Source organism: Poromitra crassiceps (genome assembly GCF_964638095.1).
Source record: "Poromitra crassiceps genome assembly, chromosome: 1".
Lineage (NCBI taxonomy): Eukaryota > Metazoa > Chordata > Actinopteri > Beryciformes > Melamphaidae > Poromitra > Poromitra crassiceps.
In genome coordinates this window covers 56526837-56545494 of record NC_139623.1, presented here as the reverse complement: position 1 = coordinate 56545494, position 18658 = coordinate 56526837, and the positions used below count along the sequence as shown (strand labels likewise).

General features: G+C 43.7%; 1 protein-coding gene across 1 annotated transcript in view; it reads right to left on the bottom strand.

Moving 5' to 3' along the window:
- Positions 1-18658, bottom strand: part of LOC310787932 (lysophosphatidylcholine acyltransferase 1) — a gene marked incomplete at both ends in the record, with an annotated part of 220921 nt that overhangs the window by 81392 nt on the left and 120871 nt on the right. Inside the window, one exon of the mRNA XM_083649377.1 lies at positions 9557-9669. Coding sequence (XP_083505503.1) covers positions 9557-9669 — 113 coding nt within the window. The remainder of the gene's footprint in view (positions 1-9556; positions 9670-18658) is intronic.

The window sequence follows — 18658 nt, the reverse complement described above, 5'->3', positions numbered from 1 at the left end:
CCCCCTCCGTGCCGGAGGAATCTTGCGAGACCGACGAAAACAAACCGCTGCACACGCGTGTGCAGGACTGAGCACGCCAAGTAAGAGACTGAATTGATCACTCAAGTCCGGGCTTAGAAATGTTTAGAGTTAGATGATATATATCCATAGATATATCTGATTGACTGATATGATACTGTAAATGAATCTGTGACTATTTGTGACTGTATAAATGTGCATGAAACTGTGAATCTCTGAATGCTAGTTAAGACCACCTCCGATCCTGCGTGAGCAGATCTAGGCATTAACACATTGAGTGCCACAGCGCTTCAGTAAAATTGTCTGCAGCCTGTGCCAGATTCACTTCCATTCAGTTGAAAACAGCTATAGAATTTTTTCTATTATGGCTATATTGACGGGGCTGGACTTTAATGAAACATTGAACACTCCTGCTTCTTCCAAAGAAGAAATTTTGTTTCTAGACAGTTCCATTATGAAATGACACCCTCTGAAAAAAGTGCACTTTCAAGGGTTTTCTGTCGTTTTTTTTTACTTTCCAAGATATAGTCACTTTTATGAATACCTTTTGCACTCTAATTTCGAGCACATTCACTGACTCTGGCTGGTGTTTTCTGATGTGGTGGCGTGGTGTGGTTTCTGTGCAGCCTGCGTGCCCCCCCCCCCCCCCCCCCCCCCTCTCCACCTCTGAGCTGCGGGCTCCTCCCACACGCACAGAGTTTGTTTTCTCGACTCCGTTTTTGCCCCGGACGGATCCCAGCGCGCATCAAGGAAATGATGCGCGCTGGCAAACGCGACTGAACGAAAAGGCTTGGCCGTTCGGCTTCGGATGCTGGCTTTCTGGCAGGAAATCGTGTGGAGATAGATAGAAGCATAAGAGCTCAGTTGTGAGCGCGGATGCAGCCGAGCCCACTCTCCGCTGCAGACAGAGCAATCTGTACGGCTCTGGCTGAAGCATGCATCGGTTTCCTCTTTGATCACGTCTTTCCCTGCTGTCTCATGCACAAAGTAAAGGATCTGAGGTGGGTGGCGCAGCTTCCGTGACGATGTTTAAGGTGGCGCCGTGTGATCCCTTGAAGGGATTCATGCTCACTGGCTAGGTACGACCTTAAACAGCAGAATTATGGAATAATATGAATTATGATTTTAGGACGTCCACAGACGTCCTTGGCACTCCCCGTTACTTTTTTTTAGGACGTGCACAGACGTCCTTGGCACTCAATGTGTTAAGACTAACGGCACAATTCGTCACTAGTTAAACGCCAGCGCACAGCTGTAGTGGTGAATGGTGTCGCGTCTGTTTCCCCTGCACTACTTTCTCATCCACGTGCACGCTCACGTGCACACACACACACACACACACACACACACACACACACACACACTCACAGGGTCTTGTGGAGGCAGCCATGTTGTGATGCAACCAGTCTGCCCCCTCTAAGACCTGACCTGAGTCCCCACACACACACACACACACACACACACACACACTTCCATACCTACAGGTCAATGATTTGGAATGTAACTTAGTTATAGAAGAAATTCGTTGATTGCATTGCCAATACTTCCCTATTATTTTACATATAATAAATAGTGTCAACTTTTAATAGAATTCAACTGTTTCAGAGTGATTTTGTGGTATTGTGGTGAACCTCGGCTTAAAGATGAGAAACTACACACTTCAGAGAGACTAACTGTGATTAAGGTTGGGTCCTGCAAAAATCAAGCAGGTGGTGCCCCTAGGTTAATCCTTATCAAGGATTACATATTTGATATTTCAATAATTTTATGAAATATTAATAATTTTCGGATTATTAATATTTTATTTTACCCAACCAAATTTAATCCAAATAACGAGCACAACAGGCCTATGGTAGCTGAGATAATGTGAAACTGTATTCTTAAAATTTACCTGTAGGCCTAATTCTTTACACTAAAAGAAATTGGAACAATTGGAGGTGTTGTTATTTATAGGTTATTATCCATTGATTATTATTATTAGGGGTTCAAGCCCCGAAGGGGCTGAAGCCCTATTGTTTTTGTGCCGTTTATTATTATTCTTGTTCTCAACGCAAATTCCCTTGAGTTGGTAAATCATAGAGACATGAAATTTGGCACAATGACAGATATTGGGTGCTAGTTTCTGCTCAAGAAATATTTCCCAATCGGCCTGAAGGTGGCGCTATAATTAAAGGTTTTACGTATAAGGCCATAACTTCCACGGCGTTTGTCTGATTTCCAAGAACGTTTTTTCCACATGTTCAGGTGAACCCTCAAGGTCCGCCTGGAAAGTTTTTGAGATATTTTGAAAAGTTTGGAAAACACATTTCCAACATCTCCTCCTAGACCGTTTGACCGATTTCCACCAGAATCGCCAGGAAGCATCTATGGAGCAAGCTCTACAATCGTTTTGAAATCTACTTTCGTTTCGGCGATATTAATCGTTAAAGTTGTGAGAGGGCGTGGCCTCTCAGCCAAATTGTCATAACTTCATGACCGATTAACAAATCTTCACGAAACTTGCTGGAGATGTTCGGAGATCATCACAGACTATGTCTGTCAAATTTTGTGCAATCCGACCAAAAGGGGGCACCATAAACGCCAGAAATGGGCGTTGCCTAACAAAAAAGACTGTAACTCCACACCTGTTTGTCCAATGATCGCGAAACTTGGCAGATATATCAAGGAGGATGTCCTAGTCAAAATCTGTTTTGTCATCATTGGTGAAATTGGGTGGGGTCTATGGTGTAAGCATGTAATAGCGGTAAATCAAGTCCATTCGCATAATCGGTTGCAAACTTCTCAGCCTCATCTGGAATGGCATTTCTGACATGCTATTACGCAATTTGACCAAAAGGGGGCGCCACAGATGCAAAAACACAAAAAAGGCAGTAACTTCACACCCGTTTGGAACTCCCACGCCATTTCTCCAATTTTCCAGCAAATTGTTTCCACATGTTCACCTGAACATGCTCTACAAATTTGCCTCCAGGACCATTATTTTGTCTGGCCCACTTGAGACCAAATTGAGTCCCATGTGGCCTGCAAACTAAAATTAGTTTGACACCCCTGATTTAGGTGAAAACTTAAGTTATTTGGTAATTATTTTGCTTAAATTATATGGCTAGATTAGTAATCCTGTTTCTTGGAATATATACCCTGACTACGTAACTGATAATGATACATGGTAGACTCAAGGGAAAGTACAGAGGGAGAGTACTTCAACAATCAAGTGCATTTGATTCATATTCTTGGATAGTGGATTTAAAATCAGTCAAAAGAAAAGTACATTTTGACGCCAAAATGTTACGAACCAGCTTCAAAAGTATCCTATTTTTGGCTTATATATATATATATATATATATATAAATAAATATATATACCGTAAATTCCGGACTATAAGCCGCGGCTTTTTTCCCGTTTTTTGGCCCCTGCGGCTTATATAACGGTGCGTCTTATCTATGGATTTTTTCAGAAAAAAAAAAAAAAATACAAATAAAATCTCTCTTTTTTAGCACTCTTTCTAACTATAAATCCACTTCTGTTTTAATTTCCTCTCTTGCCCTCTTTTCACCACACCGCGGACACTGTGTGCACTGTAAAAATAAACAACGGTGGTGTTGTGTTATGTTGTTTTGTTGAAATGTTACGGTAATACGGTAAATGGGAGCTTCCTCAAACAGCCATCTCTTTCCCGACAATCCCCTCTGTGCGTGACCACTTACATATGTGTTAGGGTTTGAAGAAGTGTTTTTCATATTTGCTTAATCATGTTTTATCTGTTGGCTGTTTTCTGCCACTCTGCTGACTGAACGGTTTACTGCACTGTGACCTATATATTTTACAGCTTGTGCAGAAATGGAACTGTCATGTGTGTGTCTTGCAAAATAAGATGACCTATGCAAAATGGATGCTCATGTGTGCTTGCTGTGCTTTAAAATGAGGAAGTCTTCATCTAAAGTTGCAGAATAACAGCTTGCGCAGTCAGCGTTCAGTCCAACCGTTGTTGATGTGTGTTGAAATTATGCATACGTGTACTATCTGATAAACAGGAACTGGGAGGACCATTGCTTCATGTGTAACCACGAGTTATAGTAAATAAAAGACTGAGCACGGAGCATGGAGAGCAGAAGTGTTTCGGAGACGGGCAGAGGTGCCGCTCGACACTGTCTCCTTGCCTCAGCAAGTAAAAACTGAGAACTCGAGTCTGTCTATCTTTGAGTCTGAGTGGTTTACGATCTTGGTAAAAGAGCCTGGGGAAGCTTGTCTTACAACCAAGCGCTTCATCTGGTAAAAATATCCCCAACATTATTGGTCCTTCGAGCCGGATCCCAACATCGTTGACCAGGAGAGAGGGAGGGAACGACACACCGCAAGTCTGTCGACAGCCGGGGTCAACAGCCGACCCTGAAAAGTCCTGGGGCGTGAATTCGGGCCCAGGCCGGTATCCTGTCCAGCCTTCTTCTCTTCAGGAAAACGATCGACGGGAATCCAGATCTAACCACAGACCTCAGATACACGGTAAGGAAATTGGTTTCTCCGCCATAAGGAGGTTTGATAAGAAATTGGTTTCTCCACCATAAGGAGGTTTGGTTTCTCCGCCTGAAGGAGGTTTGAAAGAAACTATAGTTCTCCCTGGAGAGGAGGTTAAAATAAGAGAAGTGAAAGTACTTGTGGTGAATGAAGTGAAAGAGTGTGTATGTGCGAGTGATACGAATGTCACCAGTGGACTTGAATTGAAGTACACAAAGTGGGTGAATGAGGAATAAAAGTCCTAAAGAAGATTATTTTTTTTTTTTTTTGGGGGGAAAATGAATGTAAATGATCCTCTCCTATAGAGGAACATTTTATATATATAACAGAGAGCGAAATAAATTGTGTTATTAGGCACACACCTTCATTTGTGAAGGGAGTGGGATTATACTGCGAAGCAGAGTTTCATTGTATGAGGGGACGCCCTATTTTACAGTGAAACTGTGATACGCAGGAATATAGTGATTTAATCAAGATAGGCGAGTATAGTGACTTTATATGCCTGTATTAATAGTTATTATTAAAAGATTGGGAGTTTTATTAACATCAACAGTAATTTGACGCTTATGAAAAAACTGTTTGTGGAAGAAAATACACCATAGTTGATGCGCGCAGCTTCTAACCAAGGGTCCGGGTGCAGCCAAATGGCCGCGGGTGTGATGTGCTGGCACTTTTGCTGTGTGAGTGAGCTTTGGCGTTCAAGCAGGAGAAGTCTGTGAGGAAGCGCCGCCTGTCTGGCGGAGATGCGGCTACAGAGCAGAGAATTGTAAATAGATATTGTTATAAATGGTAAATTTGGTCATGGAATGTGACCTCCAAATTATGCAATTTATTGGAGAACGATTCGAGTATTAAGCGATGGTGTGGCTATTTCACTGTGCATTATGAATAGGCTCGCTGTTACTGTAGCCTATTATAGCCTATTATATTATTGATTATATTTGGCTGCATGCGCGGGATCACTGAGGTAATGTTATTTTAAAATAAGAGCCTTTGGCAAGCAAATTCTGAGGAATCGATGTATGATCAAACTGCGTGAATGACATGTTTCTTGGCCAAAACGTGGGATTTTTTCCCTCGGTCTGGCCTACGCCCTGCACCCTAAATTTGCGGCTAGGCCGTCCTGCGACATGGGCGTAAATAGGCTGTTGTGAAGTCAGCTCACACTTAGCCTACAGTAAAACGACCGTGAAGCCGGGATTAATATTGCATGAGATACGTCACGCTATACATGAAAACGAGTCTGAACATCATCACTGTGATATGGTGGTAATAATAGTAACGGTTGATTTGTTAAGAGATAATGTGCGATGCGGAAATGGAGACGGCTTCACAGTGGATGCAAGTCGGAGGAGAAGAGGTGGAAAGAGTGAGAGCGCTCGGTTGAATGATAATAAATCGTGCTGTTTCTGACGCGGTTCCTCTGATTAACGTCTTCCGATGTAAAATATGTCCCCAATGTGTTTCAAATTGTTGCTGGATAATAATCATATTCCGATCCTGGCTTTGATTGATGTCCAGCAGGCTAAAATGTTTTTTTTTTAGTTTGCGGGGTGAAGTTAGCCAGTATTAGAATGCAACTGTTTCCGTTTTTAACTGAACTGATTTTCAAAGTAAAATTAGCTTTTGTGACCAAAATGCGAGACAATAAAATAGATATGGTGGATTCGATAGAGGTATAGATATGGAATGTTATTTGATGGCCTATAGATTATACAAATAGATATAATAGGCGTCACATAGACCGAATGCATGGAAGAAAATAGTACATTATTATTATGATAATACTAATTTTCCAAGACCATGAACAAAGAGATTGAGTGGACGTTTGCAGCTAATGAGGCGTTTTCAACAACAAAACATTGTCTAGTGAGCTCGTGCGTCTTAGCTTTACCTGATTATGACAAAATGTTTGTACAAATGGTGGATTGCAAAAATGGATTTATGACATCTGTCCTTACCCAAAAACACGGAACCAAACAAAGCGACTTGATCCCGTGTCAATGGCACTTCCCCTCTGTGTACAGGCAGTTTGTGCTCAGAAAAAGAGGATGTGAAAGCAGGAAGGCTCCCTCACACACTAATAGCTCTTACTGAAGCATGCAAACAGGCCCAAGGGAGAGATATTACAATATGGACAGACAGTCAATATGCTCACTCCACTATTCACGTGTTCGCTGCACAATGGGCGAGAAAAGTCTCTATAAAATAGCCTCATACCTGAGCCATGGGCGTGGCCATGTCTCAACAGGGGGAATGAGATAGTAGGACAACACTTCTACACATATAACTACACAAAATTTTCAAAACAATTTTGTAGATCATGTCCTTTCTCTAAATGGGTTGAAATAATCCCAGCCAAGAATGCTGATGCCATCACAGTAGCAAAAGCTATATGCAAAGTCATAATACCAAACCATGGGATCCCAGAAAAGATATACAGTGACAGTGGCTCGTGCAAATAAATTGCCAGAGATTTCTTCTGCCCTACAGGACACTCGTGTGGACCCAGGTGACGAAGTCCTCATCAAAGAGATCAAGCGAAAGAGCTGGTTCAGTCCACGTTGGATCGGCCCCTACAAAGTCCTGCTGACCACTCCGACTGCCCTGAAGATCGCTGAAAGAGACACTTGGATTCATCAGACACATTGCAAAAAGGTGATACCTTTCCCTCCAGCCGACGGTTAGTGGCAGGAAGTCCGACTACAAAGGGTGGCGTTTCTTATAAACGCTAGTCTCAATTCGGTGAAGAAAACAACTGAAGCCACTAGCATTTAGAGATGGTCGGGAAGGTGTCAATTGGACTGTTCACAGTCACAGTGGTACTGATAACGATCAGACTGACAAGTGACAGTCCACTACCGGACAGAGACAAGAGAGCCCGGACGAAGAAGAAAACGCACTACGCACTATGGTGATGCAAAACCGAATGGCCTTAGACTTGCTCACAGCTGCTTCAGGAGGGACCTGTGTGCTATTGAATACAACTTGTTGTACATACATTACTGATGAAGTACATTCCCCGAATATGACTGCTGCGATGGACCGACTGCTGGCTCTGCAGAAAGCCATGACCGCAGACCATGCTGGTACTACCTATGATTGGTTCAGCTGGTTGTGGTCGGGCAGCTGGGTCCAGAGGCTGATCAGAGGAGGAATCGTCGTCCTGTGTGTAATTATCGTGATATGCATATTTATGGCTTGTTGCATTTCAGGTGTTAAAGTGTTGACAGCCCAGCTGGTGTCAAATGCATTTGTACAATATGTCATGTTACAGCAAGTGGAAGCAGTACAAGAAGATTACACATGTCCCAACGATCAAACCAAACTGTAAAGCCAAGTACTTATGTTTTATAATGACGATGAGGTTAGAAAATGTGAATAACAAGTTAACCTGCATCTGAATATGAGAGAAACAAATGTATAAGGTAAAAATGAAAAAAAAGTAGGGATTGTTAGGGTTTGAAGAAGTGTTTTTCATATTTGCTTAATCATGTTTTATCTGTTGGCTGTTTTCTGCCACTCTGCTGACTGAACGGTTTACTGCACTGTGACCTATATATTTTACAGCTTGTGCAGAAATGGAACTGTCATGTGTGTGTCTTGCAAAATAAGATGACCTATGCAAAATGGATGCTCATGTGTGCTTGCTGTGCTTTAAAATGAGGAAGTCTTCATCTAAAGTTGCAGAATAACAGCTTGCGCAGTCAGCGTTCAGTCCAACCGTTGTTGATGTGTGTTGAAATTATGCATACGTGTACTATCTGATAAACAGGAACTGGGAGGACCATTGCTTCATGTGTAACCACGAGTTATAGTAAATAAAAGACTGAGCACGGAGCATGGAGAGCAGAAGTGTTTCGGAGACGGGCAGAGGTGCCGCTCGACACTGTCTCCTTGCCTCAGCAAGTAAAAACTGAGAACTCGAGTCTGTCTATCTTTGAGTCTGAGTGGTTTACGATCTTGGTAAAAGAGCCTGGGGAAGCTTGTCTTACAACCAAGCGCTTCATCTGGTAAAAATATCCCCAACAATATGGTAATTACGGTAAGCAAACGGCCACTCGGCCATCAACTCCCTCCCCCGACTACCAGGAGAAAATCACAAACTTCGGCGAATTCACACAAAGGAAGATCAAGGAATATTCACAACAAGACGAGCAGTAGAAGCAACACTCTCACTTACCATGGGGAAGGTACGCAGAAATTCACACGACGCAGCTTTCAAGTTGAAAGCAGTCAATCTCGCATTAAAAGAGGGAAACAGAGCAGCCGCGCGTAACCTGGGCATCGATGAGTCAATGGTGAGGCGTTGGACGGTGCAGCAGGAGGACAAACACAAAGGAAGATCACGGAATATTATAGGAGTGTGAAAACATCCACAATCACCAACGGGTTCCAAAACGCTGGACTGCTGCGGGATGAAGAGGATGACGCCGCCACAGCTGGCGCTGAGGGCCGTCAGAGGCTTCAGAGGCTGTTCGATGCCGACAGTGATGAAGAGGAGTTCGTTGGTTTTGAGTGACAATGAAGGAGAGAGGAGAGTGGTTGACGAAGCCACCCTGAACCTGTTCGTTTCCGACACTGAAGATGAGGACTTTGGTGGTTTCAGTACGCAGGAAGAAGAGGAAGACGAGGATTAGTGACTTGACTTCTCTGGTTACAGGTTTGCTGCACATATAGCCTATTGTTGTGTGATTTTGTCTGGGGATTAGTGACCTGACTTTTGTTTTGTTTTGTTGAAATGTTAATAAATGGGAGCTTCCCCAAACAGCCATCTCTTTCCCGACATTCCTCTCTGTGCACGAACCCTTTCATATGGTAATTAAACATCAAAACACCCGCGGCTTATAGACCGGTGCGGCTTATAGAAGAAAAAAATAGTCAATTTTGGTCCCGCGGCTTATAGACCGGTGCGTCTTATAGTCCGGAATTTACGGTATATAAATAAGAGGCCAAAACAAGATGTATTTAAATTTTTGTCTCGAAAAATGTTCATACTGTGTGACTGAAATAACATTGTGTTTACCTGAGGCCATTCCCCTCCAGAGTGGGCTCTGCGTTTGATCTCCTCCACAGTCTTCTTCCTGGAGTCCTGGTCTGACCGTGATACAAACACTGGCCGTATGTACTTGATCAATGCTGGAGGGAGGGAGGGATGGAGGGAGCGAGGACGGGGTAGAGACAGGAATGGACAAAGAAGGGGGGGGGGGGTGAGTAATGCTATATTTTCGTGTTTGAGTAGAATTGAGAAAAAGAAAGAGCAACCAAAATAGAAAATACATTAAGATACATTTTATTCTATTTAGTAGGGGAGGGTATGAGGTAGGGGTGTCGCGGTTCCCAGAGCTGTCAACTTTTTCTAAAAATAAAGTTTGAATTGACCTTTAATTGACCCGCAATTTGTTAGATTATATCCAAAGTTAATTGGTTAATCCCCCCCCCCCCCACGGGCCAATAAAGATTACGTTACACGTTACATAAGAGATAGCCTATGTAACGTGAGTGGGGTGACTCGCTAGCAGGTGTGTCCGCAGATTTGTTGTTGTACTCAAGTAACACAATAAAACTGTACCTACCTCCGACACAATGTTGTTATCATCAAAGTATCTGGGGCCATGGTATTACAATATTCTGTAGTTTCCAATAGTGAGCCCTTATTCACATGCTAGAGCTGATGCTCAAAATTGTAAACTGCAATACACCACCAAACCAATGAGCACCAAACCGATACATCTGGCACTGTGGAGCAGTTGAAACCCAAAATGACACAGCCGAAGAAGGTCCCGTTTTATAATGGTGTGTATGCGTGCAGCCATTTGAGCCGACCTCCCAGACGAAGAAGGAAGAATTACTGATGAGACGCGTTGAGGCTAGTGTTGTGATTGTCCGCTCCTGGCTTTGTTGTTGTCTGCATCGGCCGCCTCCATTTTGTCTTGTGTCTCTCATCAAACAATAACTTGTGTCAACACGTCAGGTGGTCAGGATAGGTCAAGCTGTTAGAGCGGCTGTTAGAGTGGATGATCCTCTGCTGGATCATCAAGGAATTACATTTAAAAAAAATCTCCCCGCCGCAAAAAAAACAATATTATTATTATTCTTTTAATTCGGATGGGTCAATTACATATCAAACGTCCCCCCCCTTCCCCACATTGGAAGGTACATTCAAATTTCGATTAAAAAGTGACAGCTCTACGCGGCACGTGTATTTGTCTGGTATGGGCGTCACGGTTCGGTGCGTGACACGACGAATACGTCAAATCCAGAAGGTGGTGGTAAAGCACCTAAGTGCTGTTTGAACACCATAAACGCCACAGAAGAAGACACACCAAAACAACACAAGGGCCATAGAAATCCGCGTTCACTGAATGGAACGTTTTGTGGAGAGGAAACATTACCGGGGGTCGCGTGTTTACAAGCTAAGCTGTAGCTTCCATGCTACTTCACAAAAGCACAACAACATTGAAGCGTCCAGCTGCCCCCCCTTTACCGTCGTCAAAAAAGCGAGTGCAGAGCAGTATCCTAATTAGGACTCAGGCGCTAAGCTGTTTTGCTAATTCTGTCTACATCAAGCCAATGAGGTAAGCTTGCTAATGTAACGTTACGTAGCCGCGACGTGCAACTATGAAGGACTTTCCTTTAGTCCTTTATAGTTGCGCGTCGCGGCTAAACGTTACATAACACTGACAAAGCTGTTAACTTGTAAACAAGGAACTTACATCACGTGAGATGACAAGCAAGATGCGGCGTGAGGAAGAGGGGATGACTGCTTGTCATATTCCAATAATCCATTATGATGACCGAATGTAATCATTATGGTAAACAAAACTCGCATCCAATAACGTTAGCCTACTTACCGGTACTTGGGAAAGTGAACCCCACCCCGCTGTCTGACAGCGGGGGAGGGGTGGGTGGGAGTATTCCACATGCGCTCTGTTTACAAACTTGTGTACAATAAAGATTTAAAGTGGGGGGAAATGCCCTGTCAAACAGCTGGAAAATCAATCAATCAATCAATCATTTTTAATACATGTCCCAGAAGGGCACTTTGGTTTACATCAGGGCAGGCAGTAGTGGTTATTAAAACATTATTACTAGTTTGAAAGTAATAAAGGCACACTTTAATATTACAGATTCCAAAAGACCATTCTACTCCCTTCTGCCAGGTCGCAGCGTGCGCTGCGCCCCGTGGGATACAGACATCTGAGAGGCGCACCCCACACTTTGAAAATCGCTGCTCTAGAGTAAAACCTTTTTGTGTGGATTGCCTAGATTTTATTAAATGGTGGACATGTATTCATTCCCACTTATTAGACACTATTCCTGATGGTAAAATGAGCGTAAAAAGCAAAACACAGAATTCAGAAAATTCAAAGGGAAAAAAAAACAAATTTGGGATTTGTTGCTTTTTTTCTCCGTTGTACCGTATTCATACCAAACCGTGACCCCGAAACCGAGGTACATACCGAACCGTGACTTTTGTGTACCATGACACCCCTAGTATGAGGGGACAATTCTGACATCTAGAGTGAGACACACTCAAGCCTGGCTCCATAGGGTCCCATTATAAAAAAAAAGCCTAAAACTTAAATTGTGATTTCTCAAACTGTACAAAAGATACATTAAAGCTGAATTAAGGTGATGGAGTCCTAAAAGTGGTGACTCGTTTAACCCTTGTACCCCGCTAACCCGCTAACCCTTAACCGTCCTCTGGTCCCTGTACAGGGACCTTGATATTAGTTCTTATTTTTGATAGTCTTAATTAATTTTATTTTTTATTTTTTATTGATTCTTATCCATTGGTAACTTCATCTCTCATACCTCATATCAACATTTCATGCTTACTCAGAATTTTAACCCCTCGAATGCCAGTTTACTGTACTTACTGCACAATCAAATTTATAGTAGAAAACACAAAATGTGATTTATTTTCCCTTCCCATGAATGCCACCTGGATCTACACACTAAGCCAGGTGTCGCAAGAAGTCAGTTTGTGTTTTCTATTGGTGACACACAGCTTGAATTCACTGACAAATACAAGTACCTCGGTTTATTTTTGGATGACCACTTGTCTTTTTTGCCTGGTGTTTCTATGTTGGCAGACCCTGCAAGCAGGGCTCTAGGAGGTGTTATAGGTAAGACCAAAGTTCTGAGGGACTTGGGCTACCTTACTTATTCAAAACTGTATCACTCCTGTGTATGCCCTGTGTTAGATTATGTTTCTGGTATTTGGGGTGGTAAACGTTTTTTGTTAAGCGAGCGTATCCAGAACCGGGCAATTCGCTTTTTTTTGGGTCTTCATAAATATGCTCCTCTTCCAGGAGTTAGTGGAGAAATGGGGTGGGACCCTTGTGTGGTCAGATGGAAAGTCAGCATGGTGAACCTCTGGAATAGATTGCTGGACCTACCATCCAATAGGGTTGCTAGTCAGATTTTCTTCTGGGACTTGTCTGTTGAAGGAGAGTGGGTCTCAGATACAGTATGTATGACTTGTTTCAGGAGTGTGGTTTTGGAGAATATTACTCTCAAAGAATGTGTATAAATGTAGAGTCGTTTAAATCTCAGATCCGCGCTAACTGGTTACAGTCTTGGACTGAAGAAATATGGCAGAAGCCAAAATTAAGAACTTATTGTTTATTTAAAAATGAATTTAAATGTGAAAAATATGTGATGTTTAATTTACCTAAAAGTAAGAGGTCCTTATGTGCTCAGTTACGATGTGGTATCCTGCCTTTACATATTGAAACAGGCAGATACAGAGGGACGGCGGAGGGGGATAGGATTTGTGAATATTGTGAGTTGATGGAAGTGGAGAATGAATTTCATTTGATTTTGTATTGCCCTTTGTATCATGACTTACGAGAGATACTATTTAAAAAAGTTCACTCCCCCGAGTTAAACTTGTTAGATTTTGAAGAAGGTGCCATACTTGAATTCCTTTTTGACAACATCTTTGCTTTTTCCGAATATATCTCTCATGCGTGGGATAGGAGGAAAAATATGACATATGATAGATAATTCATATATTTTATTTACTACACATTGTAGTTAAATCTGTGTTTTGCTGCTCATGCCGCGTGTGCTGTGTGTGTGTTTGTACGGTTTTGTATTGTTCATGCACCGTAATCGATATGGAAATAACTGTATGTTGATGTGTCTGATAATCCCATGTGGGATGGGTCATGTCATTTGTCCTGACACGTAAATAAAACTTTCATTCATTCATTCATTCATACACCGGTGGGATTATCATAGCCTTGGATTTGACACATTTTTCGCGGAGGAATTATTTTATTCCATCTTTCATCTTTTGAGAATTGCAAATTTGCATTTTTTTAACACTGTTACCCCTAACTGTCTACTGGTCCCTGTACAGGGACCGGTTCTTATTTTTGATAGTCTTAATTAATTTTATTTTTTATTTTTTATTGATTCTTATCCATTGGTAAGTTCATCCCTCATACCTCATATCAACATTTAGTGCTTACTCTGAATTTTAACCCCTCGAATGCCAGTTTACTGTACTTACTGCACAATCAAATTGATAGTAGAAAACACAAAATATGATTTTTTTTTCCTTCCCATGAATGCCACCTGGATCTTCACTGGTGGGATTATCATAGCCTTGGATTTGACACATTTTTCGCGGAGGAATTATTTTATTCCATCTTTCATCTTTTGAGAATTGCACATTTTCATTCTTATCTCCTAAACTCCAGTTCTGATCCCAATACACACCCACACATGAGCTCCTCCATGAATAAAAACATGGGAAAGTTCCCAGTGCTGAAGCCGTTCCTGATAGGTTGACACTGTGGTCAGGGCCCAGCAACAGCGTCGGAGCTGTTCGTGATAGGTGCACTGTCGTCATTGCCCTTAGAAATGGCTTCGCGGTGGCCCGTTTTTGATGTCGTTTTTGGGGAAAATAACATGGGACAGTTCCCAGGACTGAAGCGGTTTGTGATAGGGTGACACTGTGGTCAGGGCCCAGCAACAGCGTCGGGGCGTTCGTGATAGGTGACACCGTCGTCAGGGCCCATAGAGACGGCGTCTCAGTGGCCCGTTTTCGATGTTGATGTTGAAAATCAACATGGGACAGTTAGCAGTGCTGAAGCCGTTCATGATAGGGTGGACACTGTCACACGGGCCCAGGATAGGGTGACACTGTCGTCAGGGCCCAATAACCAATAAAATCTGCGTCAGATTGGGGCCCGTTTCTGATGTTGTTTACACAGGTGCTGATAAATAGCCTATATATGTATGTCGTGGCTGGGTGCCATTCATTTCACCCTGACACTGACAGACAAGATGGCAAGCCGTGCCAAATTCACCATCGAACAAGCCTTAGCTATGGTGCAGCTGCCCCGCGAAGCTGATGATGAAGTCATGTATAGCTCGGAGGAAGACACCGGTGTCTCGGAGTCGGGGGACGAGAGTGATGGGGAAGGGGATCCCCCCCGTTCTGGATCATCAAGCTCCGTGAGTGAGGCTGAAGAAGATGACCCGACATGGGCCCCTCGCCGAGGCGAGCAATCCCAGGATGGAGGTGAGACGGAGGAGATGGAGGAAGAAGAACCGCCGGAGAGAGCCGAAGAGCCAACACCGCCGTGCTGGATGTCCCAGGCCGGGCCCTGGTCCCGGGACAGCAGCGGGACCACCGACCTAATGTACCCCGCTGCAACAACCCGGGGCATCACGCGCTATGCGGCCGCAAGGGCGGACGACCCAGAGGCAACATTCCGGCTGTTCCTGACGGCTGAAATGGTCCAGGGGATTGTCCAGCATACTAATGTGCGGGCCGAGCGTACTGTAGGCCCCAGCTGGAAGCGGGTCGATGCGGCGGAGATTGAAGCCTTCATCGGCCTGCTACTCCTAGCTGGGGTCTACCGCTCCGCACATGAGTGTACTCGGAGCCTGTGGTTCGAGGGGACGGGAAGGAATATTTTCCGGCCCACCATGTCTCGAGGAAGGTTCGAGCAATTGACATCTCAAATAAGGTTTGTTTTTTCACTTTTCTTTTTCAATAGTTTATTTTTTATTTTATAGTCTATATATTTTTCTGAATTATTGAATATTATTTTTATTGACATATTTACCATTTTCCTCAGGTTCGATGACAAGCTGACCAGGCTGGATAGGTCTCGTTCCCGCGGGGGCGAGCTGGACCGCTTGGCTCCCATCCGCGCGCTCTGGGAGGCCTGGCACCGCCGCTTGGCTCTAAACTTCAACCCGGGGAGAAGCGTGTGTGTGGACGAGATGATGATTCCTTTCCGCGGCCGCTGCCTTTTCAGGCAGTATATCCCCTCCAAGCCGTGCTGATACGGGATAAAAGTCTGGTGCTGCGCAGACGTGCGGACATCATATGCCTGGAACGTCGAGGTAGGATATGGTTTTATAATAATAATCATAATTTTATCATTATTAGAATTATTCTGTAATCATTATAATTATATCATAATAATGGTAATAATAATAATACTACTACTACAATTGTATTATTATTATAATTATTATTATTACGTTGCAAATTATAATTTTTTTATGCATGTGATTGTAGCCTAACACTCCACTACTGTATTCCGAACCTAGATTTACACGGGGAAGACCGGGGAGAAAGCAGAAAGAAATCAGGGAGCCAGGGTGGTGCTCCAGCTGACGGAAGGGCTGCAGGGCACTGTAACCACAGATAACTTATTTACGAGGTATGCATTTATTTTATTGCATGTTATTTTTGACACAATTTTATAGGCTATTAGCCTATCTTATTTTATTTTTGACGCTGTAAATTATTACTTACCCTTGCAGCTACGGGCTTGGAGAGCAGCTGCTTGCCAGAAAAATGACCCTGGTCGGGACGATGAGGAAGTCCCGGACGGAGGTACCCCCTGTCCTCCGCACCACCGTGGGCCGGGCCAAACATTCAACACTGTTTGGTTTCAAGGCACGGTGCACCCTGGCCAGCTACCTCCCGAGGAAAGGCAAAAACGTTGTATTGCTTTCAACCCAACACCGCAATGCAGCCATACACCCAGGGGACAAGCAGAAGCCAATGATGATCATGGACTACAACAAGTCGAAAGGGGCGGTTGATAACCTCGACAAGGTGTGTAGCAGTTTTCTTCTTAGGGAAATTATTCAGTGCCTCTGATGTTGGTCAATAATGATGTCATAATATGATTTGGTCTAATGATGCTCCCCTGTCTCTCTCTCTCTCATATCCAGTGTGTTGGAACTTGGAACACTTGCCGCCGGAAGACCAACCGCTGGCCAGTGGCTGTTTTCCACCACATCCTGGACACATCGGCGTACAATGCCTGGGTCCTCTGGCAGGAGGTTCACCCAACCTGGAACTCAAGAGCTATGTACCGATGCCGGCTCTTTATTGAGGAGCTGGGCAAGGCGCTGACCATCCCCTACATGGCCTACCGGAAGCGCCTCCCAAGAGGAGCAGGGGCCGCCGCCCTCGTCACAATGGCAAGAGTGTGTGCTGCACGGCAGGCAGGCGAAGCAGCAGCAGCATCGGCTCCACCCCGGGTCCAACCCTCCAGCCTCCCACCAAGCCCACCAAGTCGAGGAAGAAGTGTCAACTGTGCCAGACAGGCCGCAGTTCCTGCACCTGCGCGAACTGCAAGCCAAGCATATGCCCACAGTGCAGCATTACCTGAGTTGTCCTTTGCAAGGACTGTATGCCAGTGGTGTAGCCTATGTAGCCTAATTTTGTTGTGTTTTTGTTGCATATGCCCACAGTGCAGCAATACCAGAGTTGTCCTTTGCAAAATTAGGATACATAGGCTACACCACTGGCATACCAGTGGTGTAGCCTATGTAGCCTAATTTTGTTGCTGCTGTTATTGTTTTTGCTGTAGGCTAATTTTGTTGCATATGCCCACAGTGCAGCAATACCAGAGTTGTCCTTTGCAAGGACTGTATGCCAGTGGTGTAGCCTATGTAGCCTAATTTTGTTGTGTTTTTGTTGTAATTTTGTTGCATATGCCCACAGTGCAGCAATACCAGAGTTGTCCTTTGCAAAATTAAGCTACATAGGCTACTAACACCACTGGCATACCAGTGGTATAGCCTAGGTAGCCTAATTTTGTTGCTGAAGTAGGTTTAACTGAAGTAGTTTTTTTATGTTTTGAAATAAATTGTTTCTGTTTCCCAAAGTGAACTTGTATGTGTGTTTTATTTCTAGAACAAAATAAGGTAATATAGGTAAAAAGTAATATGAGTAATAATAAAAACAATTGCCATTTTTACATTGAATAATATTTCTCTTGCTAAAAAAAATCAACTTTGCATTTATGGAAAGGGGGGATCACATTTAGTTTTTTTATATATCCAAACCATAAGCATAACCATAACAATAAACTCCCAACCAAGTTGTTTTACTTGCTGAAACACAACCGTTAGAACCAACCGTCACCAAACGTTTTCAAAACGGTTGTGTTGCAGGGGCTTTTATTGTGAAATTATAGGCTACTTTGAGGAGTAAATGTAACTCCCAGCAACTGTTGAGTTTTGACATCCGGGTCAACACTCACACGGGTCTGACCTGCGTCCGCGGGCCAATGAGGAAGGTAGACGCACCGACCTACACTGATTGACAGCCCGCCCGAGAGGGCTGTCTGCCCCGGCATCAGGCGGGCCGTGCTGCGGTGCAGAGCACAAGCAATCTGAAGCATCGTCTTCGGGAAACGGAAGGCCTGATCGCCACACCACGCACGACTATACTCAATACTTATACTCAATTTTCGACGCTGATTCCAGCCATGGCCGCCGCAAGTCTCTAGGACCAACGGTTGCTGAGATACGATGAACTTTCAAAACAGGTAAATTTGACCATAAAAAACACAAAACTGCCAATTTTGGACTCCCAGCAAATTTTCACAAAAAACATGAAATAGCTTGATTCCTCCATCAATCTCGGTCTAAAGGCTTCAAATCAGTAGTTTGCACCGGAAAATCCGGGTTTCAAGGTCATGTGACCATGTTTCCATGACGATCACTGTAGTGTATATTTCATGTAAATCTCCATGCAAGTGGTTGCTGTGCCTACACTGAGAAAATAGGGGGGGGGGGACACAATAGAACTACAAATTTGATGTCTTGACTCGAGCTGAGAGGTGTAAGA